Here is a 19499-nt window from a genome sequence, read left to right as displayed (position 1 = left end):
TCCAAAGCCTGGGCTAGTGCAACCAAGACAGGAGGTGCACAAGAAAAGCCCAGGTTAACTTTAACAATTTCCTCTTCCTCCCTTTAGCAAAGGATCACAGCTCTCCTCGTTTTTAAACAGTGTCTTCCTCCGACCAATATCAGGAACTTAGTGTGTGCGTCTTCACAGAGGAATCAAAGACACAACCCGGACCTCACCACTTTGCAGTGGAGGGTTGCAGGACACTTATTTCTTAAACCTTTACTTTATTTAAAACAGTATTCCGAAAGGTAACTTCAGATCTACAGAAGGTTGAAAAGATTTACAAGCAGTACCTATCTGCAGCCGTTCCTCCAGTTGATTTTCAGGAGAACACATAGGGGACGGTCTGGAAAGCAAGAATAAGACGTTATTATATGTGAAGAGTCAGGATAGTCCAATGCAGTAATGCGTCTGTGTAAAGCAGGGCAAATGTGGAGTCTAAATGATTTACTGTTTGCTAAATCCACGTGCATATTCATTTTCACACTGCACCAAACCCATTCCAAAGCATATTCCCCCACATTGACATTGTAAGCGTTAACACATTCATGTGGTCATTAACCACATGCGAATTTTGAAGGGAAGTGCCAGCAGGCTGCTCGACTTCAGGCAGCACGGTGGCATAGTGGTTAGCACTGTTGCCTCACAGCGCCAGGGACCCGGGTTCGAATCCGGCCTCGGGTGACTGTCTGTGTGGAGTTTGCACATTCTCCCCGTGTTTGCGTGGGTTTCCTCCGGGTGCTCCGGTTTCCTCCCACAGTCCAAAGATGTGCGGGTTAGGATGATTGGCTATGATAAATTGACCCTTAGTGTTAGGGGGATTAAAATACGTGGGGTTACGGGGATAGGGTGGGATATGTGTTGGTGTAGGGGTTACGGGGATCGGGTGGGATATGTGTCGGTGCAGGCTCGATGGGCCGAAATGGCCTCTATCTGCACTGTGGGGTTTCTGTGAACCATCACAGTCCGCGCCAAGTGTGCATACACGCGCTTTCGGCACATATCAGTGAATAGCGAGATGGTGCAGGAACCCCGGTGGATTGGCCCCTTCCTATCCCAGAGGTGTCGAGGTGAACTGCAACCTGCCTTGCACCACCTCAGTGGGTGAGATCACGTAGCTCAGCGAAGACAGGGATCAAATCTGGTACCCCTTGGTTTGCACGGCTCGGCCACTCACTGTATAAACCGGCTGAGCCACTGAGGGAAACTCCCACTAATTTATTTCACTGGTCCAGTGAGTACACGTGGGATACATAATAACACACAAGAGGTAGTATAATAAAAATGTGTGTTAGGCAGGGCTGCTGGCATGCAGGTAAGCCACTTGTCACTACTTCACCTGGTTGCTATTTACCAGGAATGCATCAGTTGGTTGTTTATCTGAATTCAGGTCACTATTTTCTCAAATAGATTATGTTGAGCTTGATGCAAACATTGTAATCAAAAAAATTGTGTTTAGCTGCCAACATGTACAAACCAAAAGCAAAACAAACTCAATGGTTTAACAGATCAATTCATTTGCAACTTGATCAATCGCTCGTGGTTAGAGAGTAGTGCAGTGCAATAGCATTTCTTCCACACTGCCCTCTCACTTTATGTGCTATATTTACGTCCCTCTGCTGCATACTGGCAATCTTTAGAGGAATGTATAAATGTACAAACAACATTCCTTTGGAGAAGAGAAATGGTCACAACCAGTACTTTGTCAGGTCTGGTCTTCCACATATGTACAAATACTTATATTTAAATGTAAATAACCTGAATTCTAAAAGGGAGGAATTTTAACCCCCCCGCGAGGTCCCGCACAGGCCGCTCACCAACGCTGCCACTGGAAGATACCCCGCGCGTGCACGGCCGCACACCAATCGCGAGGTCCCGCGCAGGCCGCTCACCAACGCTGCCGCTGGAAGATACCCAGCACGTGCGCGGCCACGCACCAATCGCGAGGTCCCGCGCAGGCTGCTCACCAGCGTTGCCGCTGGAAGAGATACCGCACGCGCACGGCCGCACACCAATCGCGAGGTCCCGCGCAATCCGCTCACCAGCGCTGCTGCTGGAAGATACCCCGCGCGTGCACGGCCGCGCAGCAAATTTAAACGGTCCACACAGGAAAAAAATAATTCGAGGGAACATTGCTCTTCAACCGCCCCGTACCCCCAATCTGTGAACTCCACTCCACTGGTATCGTAGGCCTACCTGCCTGACAGATGACCAGCCTCTCAATCTGGCCGAGAAGTCCAGGAACTCCATAAACTAGGAATTTTGGAGGCAATGAAGTAGTCCTAGAAAATCCTTTGCTAACTTCAATTTAATCTTCATTATAATGCAAGGAAGCAGGAGGGAGAAACAAAGAGACACAAAGGAACCCTTGGCTCTTGCTTACAGGAAAAAAGCACCAACGTGGAAATGAGAGATACCACCACCAACTCACATTTATATAGTGACTTTGACACAGTAAAATGTCGCCAAGACGCTTCACAGGAACGTTAGCGAATGAAGTTTGGCACCGAGCCACATAAGCAGGTATTAGGACAGGTGACCAAAAGCTTGGTCAAAGGGGTAGGTTCTAAGGAGCGTTTTAAAAGGTGGAGAGATTTAGGGAGGGAACTTCAGACCTTAGGGTCTAGACAGCTGAAGGCACGGCCGCCAATGGTAGAGCGATGAAAATCGGGGATGCGCAAGAGGCCAGAATTGGAGGAGTGCAGAGATCTCGGAGTGTTGTAGGGCCGGAGGAGGTTACAGAGATAGGGAGGGGCGAGGCCATGGAGGGATTTGAAAACAAGAATACAAATTTTTAAAATCGAGGCGTTGCCGGACCAGGAGTCAATGTAGGTCAGCGAGCACATACAATCCACCATAAAAATTACTACTGAACAATGCCCAGATCTAAACCTGGAGAGTCATATCCATATCCTCATATAAAACCTGGGCTGCCGTTGCGTGTAAAAAGATGAATGAACAAAACCTTCCAAACTGGAAAGGGTCAAACATTACGGAAACATGGCTGCAAGATAATCAGGACTGGGAACTAAACATACAAGGGTATTTGACAATTAGGAAGGACAGACAGGAAGGAAAGAGAGGTGGGGTTGCTATGTTAATCAAGGATGGAATCACTGCAATAGTCAGAAATGATATTGGGTCAAAGGATCAGGATAGTGAAATAGTTTGGGTGGAGATAAGGAATAATAAGGGGAAAAGGTCACTAGTGGGTGTAGTCTATAGGCCTCCTAACAGTGGCAACTCTGTTGGTCAGAGTATAAATCAGGAAATAGTTGGGGCTTGTAATAAGGGAACAGCTATAATCATGGGGGATTTTAACTTTCATATTGACTGGACTAATCAAATTGGGCATGGCAGCCTTGAGGAAGAGTTCAGAGTGTATTAGGGACGGGTTCCTTGAGCAGTATGTAACTGAACCAACCAGGGGGCAGGCAATCTTAGATCTGGTCCTGTGTAATGAAACAGGATTAATAAAAAATGTCCTAGTAAAGGATCCCCTTGGAATGAGTGACCATAATATGGTTGAATTCCAAATTCAGTTTGAGGGTGAGAGAGTTGGATCTCAAACCAGCATACTGAGCTTAAATAAAGGAGATTCAATTCAATTCAATTTTATTTGTCATATATCACAGAAACCCCACAGTGCAGATAGAGGCCATTTTGGCCCATCGAGCCTGCACCGACACATATCCCACCCGATCCCCGTAACCCCTACACCAACACATGTCCCAACCTATCCCCACGTCTTTAATCTCCCTAACACTAAGGGTCAATTTTTATCATGGCCAATCAACCTAACCTGCACATCTTTGGGCTGTGGGAGGAAACCGGAGCACCCGGAGGAAACCCACGCAAACACGGGGAGAATGCGCAAACTCCACACAGACGGTCACCCGAGGCCGGATTCGAACCCGGGTCCCTGGCGCTGTGAGGCAACAGTGCTAACCACTATGCCACCGTGCTGCAGACGTGTGTACGGCACAATGAAATGTTGATTTTTACTAGTCCTCCCAACATTGGAATAAATATGGCATAACAATGATAAAAATACTAATAGAAATACTAATAGAAAGACAGTAATAATAAATAAAACAGTAATAAATAATAATAAATTAATCGTTCATGAGTCTTATGGCCTGGGGGTAGAAGCTGTTTCGAAACCTGTTGGTACGAGATCGTATGCTTCGGTGTCTCTTACCGGACGGGAGCAGGGCGAAGAGGTTGTGGCTGGGGTGATTCGCGTCTTTAATGATTCTCAGGGCCTTCCCCCGGCACCTCTCGGGGTAGGTATCCTGCACAGCAGGTAGTTTAATTCCTATAGTGTGTTGTGCAGCTTTCACTACCATCTGTAGAGCCTTGCGGTCTGTGGCGGTGCAGTTGCCATACCAGGTAGTGATGCAGCCGGACAGGATACGCTCGATGGTGCACTGGTAGAAGTTGGTGACAATCTGGGGGGCCATTCCAAATTTCTTCAGTCTCCTGAGGAAGAACAGGCGTTGGCATGCCTTCTTGGTTACGACGTCGATATGATGGGACCACGTTAAGTCCTCCGTAATGAATACACCCAGGAATTTGAAGCTGCTGACCCTCTCCACCTCAGCCCCTTCGATGTAGATTGGGGTGTGTCCCTCCCCCTGCCGCTTCCTGTAATCCACGATCATCTCCTTTGTTTTGCTGATGTTGAGGGAGAGGTTGTTGTACTTGCACCATTCTCCTAGGGCTCTTACCTCCTCCCTGTAGCCTGTCTCGTCGCCATCTGTGATCAGGCCTACAACGGTAGTGTCATCAGCAAACTTGATGATGGAGTTGAAATTGTGCATGGCCACGCAGTCGTGAGTAAACAGGAGTACAGAAGGGGGCTGAGCACACAACCCTGGGGAGCTCCCGTGTTCAGGATCAGTGTGGAGGAGGTGTTTCTGCCTATTTTCACCACCTGGGGTCTTCCCGTCAGGAAGTCCAGGATCCAGTTGCAAAGGGAGGTGTTAAGTCCTAGCTCACTGAGCTTGTTGACAAGCTTGGAGGGGATAATGGTATTGAATGCTGAACTATAATCAATGAACAACATTCTCACATTGGTGTTCCTCTTATCCAGGTGTGATAAGGCAGTGTGCAGTACAGTGGCGATGGCATCATCCCTAGATCTGTTTGGGCGGTAGGCAAATTGGAGTGGGTCCAGTGTGTCAGGTAGTAACGAGTTGATGTGGGTTTTGACCAGCCTCTCAAAGCACTTCATGATGACAGAAGTGAGTGCTATGGGACGGTAGTCGTTTAAACAGGTTACTTTTGTTTTTTTGGAGATTATGAAGGTATGAGAGTAGAATTGACTAAAGTGAACTGGGAAAACAGATTAAAGTGTAAGACGGTACAAGAGCAGTGGTCTACATTCAAGGAGATATTTCACATCTTTCAAGATAAATATATTCCACTGAGGAAAAAGGGGAGTCAAAGAAAAGACAGCCATCCATGGCTTAGTAAAGTAATAAAGGATAGTATCCGACTGAAAACAAGGGCATATAAAGTAGCCAAATCTAGTGGGAGGATAGAAGATTGGGAAGCATTTAAAAGCCAGCAAACAATAACTAAAAGATTAATTAAGAAAGGGAAGATAGATTATGAAAGTAAACTAGCAAAAAATATAAAAACAGATAGCAAGAGTTTCTACAGCTATATAAAAAGAAAAAGGGTGGCTAAAGTGAACGTTGGTCCCTTAGAGGATGGGACCGGGAAACTAGTGGTGGGGAACATGGAGATGGCAAAAACGCTGAACAAATATTTTGTATCAGTCTTTACAGTAGAGGACACTAAAAATATCCCAACACTGGACAAACAGGGGGCAATGGGGGGGGCGGGGGGGGGGGGGGGGGAGGAGCTAAAGACGATTAAAATCACTAAGGAGATGGTACTCAGTAAAATAATGGGACTTAAGGCGGATAAATCCCCTGGGCCTGATGGCCTACATCCTAGGGTCTTGAGAGAAGTGGCGGTAGGGATTGTGGATGCATTGGTGATTATTTTCCAGATCTCCCTGGACTCAGGAAAGGTCCCGGCAGATTGGAAAACTGCTAATGTAACACCCTTATTTAAGAAGGGAAGTAGACAAAAAGCTGGAAACTATAGACCACTTAGCCTAACATCTGTGGTTGGCAAAATGTTGGAGCCCATTATTAAGGAAACAGTAACAGAGCATTTGGATAAACATAATTTAATAGGACAGAGTCAGCATGGTTTTATGAAGGGGAAGTCATGTTTGACAAATTTGCTCGAATTCTTTGAGGATGTAACATACAGGGTGGATAAAGGGGAACCAGTGGATGTAGTGTATTTGGACTTCCAAAAGGCATTTGACAAGGTTCCACACAAAAGATTACTGATCAAGATAAGAAATCACGGGATTGGGGGCAATATACTGGCATGGATGGAAGATTGGCTATCTAACAGAAAACAAAGAGTTGGGATAAATGGTTCATTCTCGGGCTGGCAATCAGTAACTAGTGGTGTTCCGCAGGGGTCAGTGCTGGGACCCCAACTCTTTACAATCTACATTAACAATTTGGAGGAAGGGACCGAGTGCAACATATCCAAGTTTGCCGACGATACAAAGATGGGAGGGAAAGCAATGAGTGAGGAGGACATAAAAAACCTGCAAAAGGACATAGACAGGCTAAGTGAGTGGGCAAAGATTTGGCAGATGCAATATAATGTTGGAAAGTGTGAGGTTATGCACTTTGGCAGAAAAAATCAAAGAGCAAGTTATTATCTAAATGGAGAGAAACTGCAAAGTGCTACAGTTCAAAGGGATCTGGGGGTCCTGGTGCATGAAACACAAAAAGTTAGTATGCAGGTGCAGCAGGTGATCAGGAAGGCCAATGGAATCTTGGCTTTTATTGCAAGGGGGACGGAGTATAAAAACAGGGAAGTCTTGCTGCAGTTATACAGGGTATTGGTGAGGCCACACCTGGAATACTGCGTGCAGTTTTGGTTTCCATATTTAAGAAAAGATATACTTGCTCTCGAGGCGGTTCAGAGAAGGTTCACTCGGTTGATTCCGGAGATGAGGGGTGTGGTAAACCACTGTTTGTATTCCACTGTGTACATGTCTGTACATGCCTCGGCTGACTCCTCCCACGAGTCCAGGTATAGAGGTGACTGCTCCACAGTCCCTTTGTATTCTGGACTGGTCGACCACTCGAGGCACACCTTCATTCTCTTGTTAATAAAAGCCTGTTAGTTACTCGCTTAACCTCAGTCTTTTGAGTAATTGATAGCGCGTCAATTTTATTAACAAGATTTTTTATAATGGAGAAGATCCTCACACCAGCATGCCTGGACTTAGACCACCGGGAGGCGGACGCATCCACCAAGTTTGCTCACTGGCTTAGGTGCTTTGAAAAATTCCTGATCGCCTCCGCTGCAACGGTCAAATCGGATGAGGACAAACTGGATGTCCTGACCTCCAAAGTGAACCACCGAGCGTACTCGGCCATCCAGGACGCGACCTCGTACACGGCTGCTATCAAGCTCCTCAAGGACCAGTACACGCGCCCAGTGAACGAGGTGTACGCCAGGCACCTCCTGGGGAGTCGTAAACAACAACCTGGGGAATCGACCGAGGAATACCTTCAGGCACTGTCTGTGCTTGGCCGGGCCTGTGGTTGTAAGGATGTAAAGGCCGCCGTGTACACAGAGGAACTTATCCGGGACGCTTTTGTAGCGGGCCACAGGTCCAATTACACCCGACAGCGACTGTTGGAGCAGAGTGACCTCGACCTCAACAAGGCCCCAGCCATGTACGAACCACCGGAACAGCAGCCATTTTGGACGCCTCCAGCCACATGGGGATCATGGACGACGCCATCTTGGACGCCAGCCGGGACGCAGCAGGCCCCCAACACCGCCTCATCTGATACCCGCAACGACACACCGACCCCTACGCTGGCCTCCGTTACGCTGGACCAAGCGAGACCACACCAACTGACCCGGTCCACAATGGACATTAAGGTAAATGGTCACGAAACAATCTGCCTTTTTGACTCTGGGAGCACGGAGAGCTTCATCCACCCCGACACAGTGCGGCGTTGCTCTCTCCCAGTCCGGCCTCCGAGTCCCAGTCGGCGGACATTGGCGGCTACTGCGTGGTGACACGCTTAGTCGACGGGACTGTGTACGATAATTTTAAACTTCTGGTCCTGCCCCACCTCTGCGCTGCCGTTCTACTGGGGTTAGATTTTCAGTGCCACCTTAAAAGTGTTACGATGGCGTACGGTGGACCCCTCCCCCCACTCACAGTCCGCAGCCAGCAGCTTCCAAATTGCCCGCCGCGCACCAGGTGCAACCTCTCCACACTCAGAGTCACTCCCCCCCCCACTGTTTGCTAACCTCACCCCCGACTGTAAGCCCATCGCCACAAAGAGCAGGCGATACAGTGCCGGGGACAGGGTTTTCATTAAAACCGAAGTGGAGCGGCTCCTGAAGGAGGGGATTATTGAGGGCAGCACCAGCCCCTGGCGAGCCCAGGTTGTGGTCGTTAAGACCGGCGAGAAGCAGCGCCTGGTCATCGACTACAGCCAGACAATAAATCGCTACACCCTGCTGGACGCTTACCCACTCCCCCGCATAGCTGATATGGTCAACCAGATCGCGCAGTACCGCGTCTTCTCGACCATTGACCTGAAATCAGCGTACCACCAGCTCCCTATCCGCCCTGAGGACCGCCAGTATACTGCCTTTGAGGCAAATGGCTGCCTCTACCACTTCCTTAGGGTTCCCTTTGGCGTCACCAACGGGGTCTCCATCTTCCAAAGGTAGATGGACCGGATGGTCGATCAAAATGCGTTGCAGGCCACTTTCCCATATCTGGACAATGTGACCATCTGCGGCCATGACTTGCAGGACCATGACGCAAACCTCGAAAAATTCCTCTGCACCGCCCAACTCCTGAACCTGACGTATAACAAGGAGAAGTGCATATTCCGCACAACCCGCCTCGCCATCCTTGGCTGTGTTGTGGAACACTGAGTCATCGGTCCCGACCCCGACCGGATGCGGCCCCTTATGGAACTCCCACTGCCTCAAGGCCCTGAAGAGGTGCCTAGGGTTTTTCTCCTATTACGCCCAGTGGGTCCCCTACTATGCGGACAAGGCCCGTCCGCTGATCAAGTCCACCTCTTTTCCCTTGACGGCAGAGGCCTGCTTAGCCTTCCACCGTATCAAGGAAGACATTGCCAAAGCCACCATGCACGCAGTGGACGAATCCATCCCCTTCCAGGTGGAAAGCGACGCGTCCGACTTTGCCCTGGCCGCTACCCTTAATCAGGCGGGGAGACCCGTGGCATTCTTTTCACGAACCCTCCAGGGCCCGGAGACCAGACACTCCGCTGTTGAGAAGGAGGCCCAGGCTATTGTGGAGGCTGTGCGTCATTGGAGGCACTACCTGGCCGGAAAACGATTTACCCTGCTCACTGACCAGCGTTCAGTTGCTTTTATGTTTAACAACAAGCAGAGGGGCAAAATCAAAAACGACAAGATCTTGAGGTGGAGAATCGAACTTTCCACCTCCAATTACGAGATCTTGTACCGGCCCGGGAAGCTCAATGAACCCCCGGATGCTCTATCGCGTGGCGCCTGCGCCAGCGCGCAGATCGATAGACTGCGGGCCCTCCACAATGACCTCTGCCACCCGGGGGTCACCAGGTTCTTCCACTTCATCAAGGCCCGCAACCTGCCTTACTCCATTGAGGAGGTCAGGACCATGACCAGGAACTGCCAAGTCTGCGCTGAGTGCAAACCGCACTTTTATAGACCAGACAGGGCTCACCTGATAAAAGCCACTCGCCCCTTCGAGCGCCTGAGCGTTGATTTTAAAGGGCCTCTCCCCTCCTCCGACCGCAATGTGTACTTCCTCAACATTATTGATGAGTACTCCCGTTTCCCGTTCGCCATCCCCTGCCCGGACATGACCAGTGCCACGGTCATTAAATGTCTGAACGACCTCTTCACCATGTTCGGTTTCCCCAGCTATATCCATAGCGACCGGGGCTCATCGTTTATGAGCGACGAACTCCGCCAGTACCTGCTCGCTAGGGGTATTGCCACAAGCAGGACCACCAGTTACAACCCCCGGGGGAACGGACAGGTGGAAAGAGAGAATGCGACAGTTTGGAAGGCCGCCCTGCTAGCCTTAAAGTCTAGGGGCCTTCCGACCTCCCGCTGGCAAGATGTGCTCCCCGATGCGCTCCACTCTATTTGGTCACTGCTCTGCACTGCCACTAACGCCACCCCTCATGAGAAAATGTTTGTCTTCCCAAGGAAGTCCACATCGGGGACATCGCTACCGCCATGGCTGACGTCCCCAGGGCCGGTCCTACTGAGAAGACACGTGAGGACCCATAAAATGGACCCCCTGGTCGAGAGGGTCGACCTCCTCCACGCCAACCCCCAGTATGCTTACATTGCGTACCCGGACAGGCGGGAGGACACAGTCTCCATACGAGACCTCGCACCCTCGGGGGCCCCAGTAACCCACTACCACCCCCCCCCCCCCCACGATCCAATATCCAACCCCAGCAGACGGCACGCCTGGGCCCCGCGACCCGCTCGACACCCACGAGGACTACACACCAGTGCCCCAGCCTACGCGGGACTCGACGCCGGAAGCTTCACTACCCCTGCCGTCGCCACGTCGATCACAGCGGCAGACAAGACCTCCGGAGAGACTCCAATACACAAACTTTTAATACACTTCACCCCGCCGGACTCATTTTTAAACAAGGGGTGAATGTGGTAAACCACTGTTTGTATTCCACTGTGTACATGTCTGTACATGCCTCGGCTGACTCCTCCCACGAGTCCAGGTATAAAGGTGACTGCTCCACAGTCCCTCTGTATTCTGGACTGGTCGACCACTCGAGGCACACCTTCATTCTCTTGTTAATAAAAGCCTGTTAGTTACTCGCTTAACCTCAGTCTTTTGAGTAATTGATAGCGCATCAAGGGGGTTGACTTATGAGGAAAGGTTGAGTAGGTTGGGCCTCTACTCATTGGAATTCAGAAGAATGAGAGGCGATCTTATCAAAACATATAAGATTGTGAGGGGGCTTGATCGGGTGGATGCGGGGAGGATGTTTCCACTGATGGGTGAGACTAGAACTAGGGGGCATAATCTAAGAATAAGGGGCTGCGCTTTCAAAACTGAGATGAGGAGAAACTTCTTCACTCAGAGGGTAGTAAATCTATGGAATTTGCTACCCCAGAGAGCTGTGGAAGTTGCAACATTAAATAAATTTAAAATGGAGATAGACAGTTTCCTAGCAGATAAGGGAAATAGGGGTTACGGGGAGAGGGCAGGGAAGTGGACGCGAGTCTAGATTCGGATCAGCCATGATCCTATTGAATGGCGGAGCAGGCCCGAGAGGCCGTATGGCCTACTCCTGCTCCTATTTCTTATGTTCTTATGTAAACAAAATCCTTTGCGGAACACCTCCGTTCAGTCCGTAAGGGTGACCCGGAGCTTCCTGTCACTTTAATTCTCCGCTCCACTCCCACTCTGACCTCTCTGTCCTCGGCCTCTTGCACTGTTCCAACGAAGCTCAACGTAAGCTCGAGGAACAGCACCTCATCTTTCGATTAGGCACTTTACAGCCTTCTGGACTCGACATCGAGTTCAACAATTTCAGATCATAACCTCTGCCCCTATTTTTTCTTTCTCTCTCACATGGCAGCTGTCGATCATTCTGCCATTGCCATTTACACTTCATCTAGAGTCATCTTGTGTTTCTTAACTTGTCCCATTACCATCTCCTTTTGCCTTGCACCATCATCCCTTTTGTCTCTTAATCTCTCCCGCCTTCCATCCTATCACAGACCTTCCCTTTTGTTCTTTCCTCCCCTCCCCCTTTCCCTGCCCCTGCACTTGCTTAAAAACCTGTTCCATCTCCAGCTTTATCCAGTTCTGACGAAGGGTCATCGACCTGAAACGTTAACTCTGTTTCTCTCTCCACAGATGCTACCTGACCTGCTGAGTATTTCCAGCATTTTGTTTTTAAACAAAATGTTTGTGTTTTTACCTAACTGAAGCCAAATCTCTTCATGGGATAGAACAAGCAGCTTGGTCTAAATGGTTGCTGGCCTTTGTGAAACCCAAGTCTAGACATTGGCCCAGAAATTCGGGTCGGGGGCTTCCCGCGGGTGCAAGCCCCCGACCTGCACTTACCTAGCGCGCCGGCCGTTGAGCTGTGGGCCCCCGTGGAATTCCGATCCTGGGCCTGCTCCAGCTGCCGGTGCGCAGTGCTTGCGTATCCCAGGGGCGCAGTTAGTTCGATGTGGCCCCTGGGATCACGTGGGCCATGGGGAGCCAATCGGAGCAGGGAATGCTCCATTCATAAGATTGACAGGAAGAGCTGTCAAAACTTAGAAATACTACTGGCCCCAAAACATCACTAAATCTTCAAATAAATTTTTAAAAAACATCACATTTTTTAAATAAACTATAAATTACATGAAATAACTATTTTAAACAATAATTTAAATTTTTGAAAAAAATAATTTTATTTTCTAACAGGGCTAAAAATAAACTTACCTTGCTTTAAAGTATTTAAAAATAATAAACCTGTGGAAAAAATGTTTTAATTTTAATTAATTCACCACTTACCTTGTAAAAAGCAGGCCTTACGCCTGCTTTTTATATGTGTAAATTTTGCAGACTTACCCTCCCGGGAAAACTTGTAAAAAAAAACCTAAGTTCGATGCGCACGCGCAGCCTCTCCTGCGCACGCGTTCGATCTCTGAACCCCTTCGTTCAGGGGAACGGAAGTGCCGGTTTCCCACGCATGCGCAGTGCATGCAGGAAACCGGCACTTCCATTGGGCTTACGGGCGAGTACCCAGTGCGTACTCACCCGTGGAGACCCGAATTTCTGGGCCATTATGTTTTATAGCCAAATAAATCTTCCTGAGACATGACCCTTGGCATCCAAGGTGACGTATGCTACTTGGAAGCTGATGGGAAAAGATTTTCAGCCTCTTCATCAACCCCGGTCTTTCCTCTGGTGACAAGAAAAAAGATCAGACTTCTCGCCTCTACATGAACTTCTCATAATTTGTCATGTGGGAAAATTGAGAATCCTCAGATCCAGAGCAAGGAGTTTCCCTTTTAGTCTCCTGGTGTCCTAATTCAGCAGCTGAGTACATGCAAACTATTATCCTCCCAAAAACAATACTAGGGACAAAGTGTTCAACCATTGGCTTAGTAGAGGACATATTAAGTCATTCTTTGGCTACCTTCAAGGAATGATCTAACCTTCATTGATTCGATGGCAGGACAAGAAGTTCTAGGACTCAAGGATTGGCGATCACCCATTATAGTGGGTCCAGAAAATGTTCCAAAAACAAGGGTGTTGTGGTGGTGGTGGCAGCGACGGCGTCAACAGCAACAACTTGCGTTTGTATAGAGCCCTTAATATAGAAAAGCATCCCAGTGATGCAGGTGGATGTTAAAGATTCAATGGCACTATTCATTGAGCTTTCCTGGTGTCCTGGCCAAGTTTCTCCAGTCTTTCCTCATAGCTATGACCTTTGGAACTAAGGATTAACCTCCTTGCTCTTCTCGGCACTGCCTCCGATGCTTGAATTTCTCCCTCGTGTCTCGGTGACCAATACCGGATGCAGTGCTCGAAGTGCTGCCTGACCGGAGCTCTGTACAGTTGGAGCACGACTTCCACTGGCTTGTACGTCAACGTTCTATGGACGTTGCTGATTGCCGCTCTTCACTGGTCCGACACGCCCTCCACTGGTCCGACACGCCCTCCACTGGTCCGACACGCTAAGCATCAAGTCTACGAAGATTACGAGGTTTCTTTCAACTTCATCTTTAGTTATTTCAACAGCATCATGGAGAATGTCTGTTGCCCATTTTTCCTTCATAAGTGCAGTACTTTACACTTCTCTATTATATTTCATCTGCCACTTACGTATTTTATCCAACTAATCGCGTAACTCCGGAGCTGGCTCCTCAGATTCCATTGCCCGTTCTTGCTTGGCATTTCGAAGAACAACAGGGGAGTTCTCCCCGGTGTCCTGGCCAATATTTATGCCTCAACCAACATCAATAAAACAGATTATCAGGTCATTATCACATTGCTGGATCTCGCTGTGCGCAAAACTGGCTGCCACATTTCCTTGTATTACAACAGTGACTACACTTCAACAGTACTTCATTGGCTGTAAAGCGCTTAGGGGTCCCGAGGTCGAGAAAGGCGTTATCTATATAAATGCAAGTTCTTTCTTTCTATAGCATTTCAAAGTAAGTGAACGTTTTAAGGCAGCGGAGAGATGTGACGAGGCACTAAATAAATGCAGGGCTTTTTCTTCCCAAATTGGAGACCACAAAATTCCATTTTTAATAATAGGCGAGAGTTGAGGGCCAAGGGAGCCAAGGTTTGACCTCAACCTCAGTGACACAATATCACAACACTGCAAGTTAAAATGTAATACTTCTCCAATTTATTAAATATTAACAGCTTACATTTGCAGCCCTTACTGCAGCAGTACCAGTCAGTGCACTGATAACAGTAAACACAGTATATGAAAGAAAGACTTGCATTTATATAGCGACTTTCACAACCTCAGGACGTCCCAAAGCCCTTTACACCCAATAAAGTACTTTTTTGAAATGTAGTCACTGTTGTAATGTAGGGAAACGCGGCAGCCAATTTGCACGCAGTAAGACCCTGCAAACAGCAATGTGACAATGATCGGTTTTTAGTGATGTTGGTTGAGGGATAAATATTGGCCAGGACACCTGGGGAAAGCCCCTGTTCTTCTTCAACATAGTGTTGTGGGATCTTTAACGAGAGAGGAGATGGGGCCTCGGTTTTACGTCTCATCCGAAAGACGGCATCTGCAACAGTGCAGCACTCCCTCACTACTGCACTGAAATATCAGCCTGGATTGTGTGCTCAAGTCTCTGGAGTGGGACTTAAACCAAGACCTTCTGACTCAGGAAACAAAAGCGCTACCAATCGAGCCCAGAAAAATATTTGGCTTTGTAGCTGAATGAGGATTCTCGAGACTAACGGCCCCATGCTCAAGAGACACGAACAACAGAAAATGCTGAAAACACTCAGCAGGTCAGACAAGATCGTGGAGAGAAGCAGGTCAGACAAGATTGTGGAGAGAAAGAGAGTTAACGTTTCAGGTCGGTGACCCTTCGTCAAGAGATACTTATTGACTTCAATCTGCTCGATGCTTACAAACAGGCCCATTAGGTTCAACTGCTCGATGCTGAATACCAGAAGGGTCTGCTTCTTCACAAAATGCTTGGTCAAAGTATATTTTCTTCCACTTTTACATTTTCTGTTTACATTGACCACACTAGTCACAGATGTGGGAGATCAATAGTAATGACAAGTTGAGAGGTTGAAGGGTAAAGAAAACGTGTACCCTTTGAAAACTAGCAAAGCCTGTTATCCTTTTTAATCCATCACTTATTAATAACTTTTGGAAGAATCGGTTCAGTAACTCGTGTGTAAACGTGGCTGCAAGGAACCTTAATTCCAAGCCACGTTTGACGGTTGGCAAAGTGGAAATGGCGCAGATCGAGGTGGTAGTGAAGAGACTAGCCCTCCCCATACTGCAGCATGCCTGGAAGGAGGCAGAGGAACAGGACTTGGGCGACACAGGTGACTATTACTGCCAAAGGCAGTGCCAGCCCCACGATACAGGTAGATGTTTTTTTCAAGCGAATGGCACAGGCTGCCTACTGGCCAGTGCAGCCAGTCCAGCAATGGTCGTTGGCAGGTCGGTGCACCTCTGTACATGTGGGTAGGAGGGTAGTGTCGAACGGGAACAGTCCACCTCCTCGCCTCCAAAAGCACAAGTTACAGGGGCTCCCACTGGGAAAACCTATTGTTCCAATATCATGGGCATATATGGCGGTGCCAGAACACTTGACACAAACCTCTCTGAACGGCCAAGTGGAAACAGGACAAAGAACACGACAAAAGCTCCAGAAACTGCGTCAAGATGCTGCTACAAATCTCACTACAGCTCCTTCCATGCGCAGCGTAACCTCTCGGCCCTCAACACCCATTTGGTACAGGCATGAAGATAGCCGAGCGCTATGCCTGCAGCCCTCTGCTAGTACTCTTCATGTGTGGGCCTGGTCTGTGAGTGTCAGCAGGTTATTCAGCCATGATGGTCGAACCACAACCCACCACCGACACAAGCGCGCTTCCCAATCAGGTCACTGAAGAGGATCAGGAGCAGGATCCCTGCCTGACCATCAATGTCTGACGCAGCTCTCACTTCCATTCACACGATACAAGAAAAAGATGGTCACCCCCCACCAATCACAATCTTTCTAGTCAGTCTTACTACGATAAAAGACTTGCATTTATACAGCGCGTTACACAACCGCAGAACGTTCCATAAGCACTTTACAGCTTATGAAGTAATGCACTTTGGGAGGAACAGCGTGGAGAGGTTGTATAATCTAAATGGTACTATTTTGAGGGGGGTGCAAGAGCAGGGGGACCTGGGGTGCATATTCACAAATCTTTGAAGGTGGCAGGGCAAGTTGATAAGGCAGCTAAGAAAGCATATGGGATACTTGGCTTTGTAAATAGGGACATTGACTTCAAAAAACAAGGAAGTCATGCTAAACCTTTACAAATCACTGGTTAGGCCCCAGCTGGAGTATTGTGTCCAATTCGGGGCACCACACTTTAGAAAAGGATGTCAAGGCCTTGGAGAGGGTACAGAGGAGGTTTACCAGGATGATACCAAGGATGAGGGAATTCAGCTAAATTGGAAAAGCTGGGATTGTTCTCCTTTGAGCAGAGAAGGTTAAGTGGAGACCTAATAGAGGTACTGAAAATTACGGAGGGTTTTGAGGAAGCAAGTAGGGGAGAAACTGTTTCCTCTGGCAGGTAGGTTGTTAACTAGAGGTCATAGATTTAAAATAATTGACAAAAGAACTGGAGGAGAAATTATTTCACCGAGGGTCAAGATCTGGAACACACTACCTGAAAGGATGGTGGAATCAGATTCCATAGGAACTTTCAAAGGGCAATTCGACATGTACTTGGAGAGACCTAATTTACAGGGTTATGGGGTAAAAGCTGGAATGTGGGACTAAATTGGACAGCTCTTTCAAAGAGCTGGCACGGGCTTGATGGGCTAAATGGCCTCTTTCTGTGCTATAAGATTCTATTCCAAGTATGTCTGAACTGTAGCCAGTTATAATGTAGGAAAACGCAGCAGCCAATTTGCGCACAGCAAGCTCTCGCAACCAGTAACGTGATCATGACTAGCTCATCTATTTTAGTGATGTTGGTTGAAGGATAAATATTGGCCCAGGACACCGGGGAGAACTCCTCCAGTCTTCTTCAAATAGATCCATGGGATCTTTTACGTCCACCCGAGAGAACCTTGGTTTAATATCTCATCTGAAAGACGATCAGTGCTCGGAGAACATTCCTCTCCTGTCCCTTCTTTGTGCCGCACCCCTTTCCTCCTACAATCTGTCGGCTTCCAAAACCCAAGCTTGGCATCACCCAATCACCGTTTACTTAATCTCATCTCTTTCACGCTTTTAAACTTGGTAATGTTTTGCACTGTGAGCAATGGATTTTAACCTAGGTTTCTTAATTGAAGTCAATTAAAGGGAAAGTGGAGTTGAGGTTGAAGATCAGCCGTGATCTTATTGAATGGTGGAGCAGGCTCGAAGGGCCGTATGGCCGACTCCTGCTCCTATTTCTGATGTTCTTTTTTTTTTTTTAAATCGTTCAGAAACACGGATGTGCTTTAATTGCATTTGCAGTGCTGTTGTAAGCGACTGGCAATGTATTTTCCCCCACTGAAGTATGAAGTGTTATGGGAACGTATATATCCGACTTCCTCCCCACGCTCATAAATCACCGAGGCGGTCCATAGCTTTCCCAGTAGCAGTCGGTTCACAGGCCTTTGCTGGACACTTCTATCCCCAGAAGCAACAAAGACCTTGAAATATTGTCATGGGAGCCTGGCACTTAATGCACTCAATCCTTCCCCCGCTACTTAAACAGGAGATTATATTAAATGGGTTAACATCGCCGTTTGAAATAGCGTAGAGTCGAATTTCACATGAACGTACTCGGCTTTCATAGGCAGCATAATTTCAAAGCCAGAGTCTCTGGACAGCCACGAGTACACACGACACTGCAAAAGCTCCAAAATACATCATTTTTAAACAACAAACAACTACTTTAAAATAAAGAGAGATAATGTTACGCACTTTTGGCAGACAGCCAGTTAAATACACAGTGAGGCGTGGGGCGAGAACAGAAACATTCTCTGATCCCTGGAGTACCATGGGGAAAATGCAGCAATTCCTCTGCAAGAACAATTGATAATCAGGATGTGGTCTGACGCTGGTACGCTTATATTAATATCTTTTCCTCGTGTTGATATTGTTCCTTAGGTAACCTTTCCACAAGGATTAGGATTCTATACACCAAAAAATAAAATAGCTGAACGCAAGCACGCTTACAATCTAGGAGTTCACTGAAGATGGCATGTGGCATCCAAGCCACTTGAGCTGTGAAAAATAGCCCAACAGTACATTTACAGATCCTGCCCTTCCAATGTTCGCTTTAGTCAGAAGAGTATTTTGAAATTCTGTCAGGCCTGGACAGACTAGATGCAGGAAGGATGTTCCCGATGGTCGGGGAGTCCAGAACCAGGGGTCACAGTCTAAAGATAAGGGGTAAGTCATTTAGGACAGAGATGAGGAGGAATTTCTTCACCCAGAGAGTGGTGAACCTGTGGAATTCTCTACCACTGAAGGCAGTTGAGGCCAATTCATTAAATATATTCAAGAAGGAGTTGGATATATTTCTTAAGGCTAAAGGGATCAAGGGATATGGGGAGAAGGCAGGGACAGGGTACTCACAGAATCACAGAAACCCCACAGTGCAGATAGAGGCCATTTCGGCCCATCGAGCCTGCACCGACACATATCCCACCCGATCCCCGTAACCCCTACACCAACACATATCCCACCCTATCCCCGTAACCCCACGTATTTAATCCCCCTAACACTAAGGGTCAATTTATCATAGCCAATCAACCTAACCCGCACATCTTTGGACTGCGGGAGGAAACCGGAGCACCCGGAGGAAACCCACGCAAACACGGGGAGAATGTGCAAACTCCACACAGACAGTCACCCGAGGCCGGATTCGAACCCGGGTCCCTGGCACTGTGAGGCAACAGTGCTAACCACTATGCCACCGTGCTGTGTACTGAGTTTGGATGATCAGCCATGATCTCATTGAATGGCGGAGCAGGCTCGAGGGGCCGAATGGCCTACTCCTGCTCCTATCTTCTATGTTTCTGTTTCTATGACCACTATAAGGAGCGGCTGAAGTAGCAAAAGAGAACACAGCACCTTTCACATCCTCCCAACATCCCAAAGCACGTTACGGCCAATAAATTACTTTT

The 19499-nt window shown here is 48.1% G+C and overlaps 1 protein-coding gene across 2 annotated transcripts in view; it reads right to left on the bottom strand.

Moving 5' to 3' along the window:
• mindy4 (MINDY lysine 48 deubiquitinase 4) overlaps window positions 1-19499 on the bottom strand; it is a 277344-nt gene that overhangs the window by 131321 nt on the left and 126524 nt on the right. For both annotated transcript variants that reach the window (XM_085987410.1, XM_085987411.1), the window contains exon 6: window positions 315-367. In XM_085987410.1, coding sequence (XP_085843536.1) covers window positions 315-367 — 53 coding nt within the window. The remainder of the gene's footprint in view (window positions 1-314; window positions 368-19499) is intronic.

Source organism: Somniosus microcephalus, chromosome 5 (assembly GCF_052327205.1).
Source record: "Somniosus microcephalus isolate GS21.2 chromosome 5, FLI_Smic_1.0, whole genome shotgun sequence".
NCBI lineage: Eukaryota > Metazoa > Chordata > Chondrichthyes > Squaliformes > Somniosidae > Somniosus > Somniosus microcephalus.
Note: the sequence above shows the minus strand (reverse complement) of the source record. Positions and strands in the feature narration are given on the sequence as shown.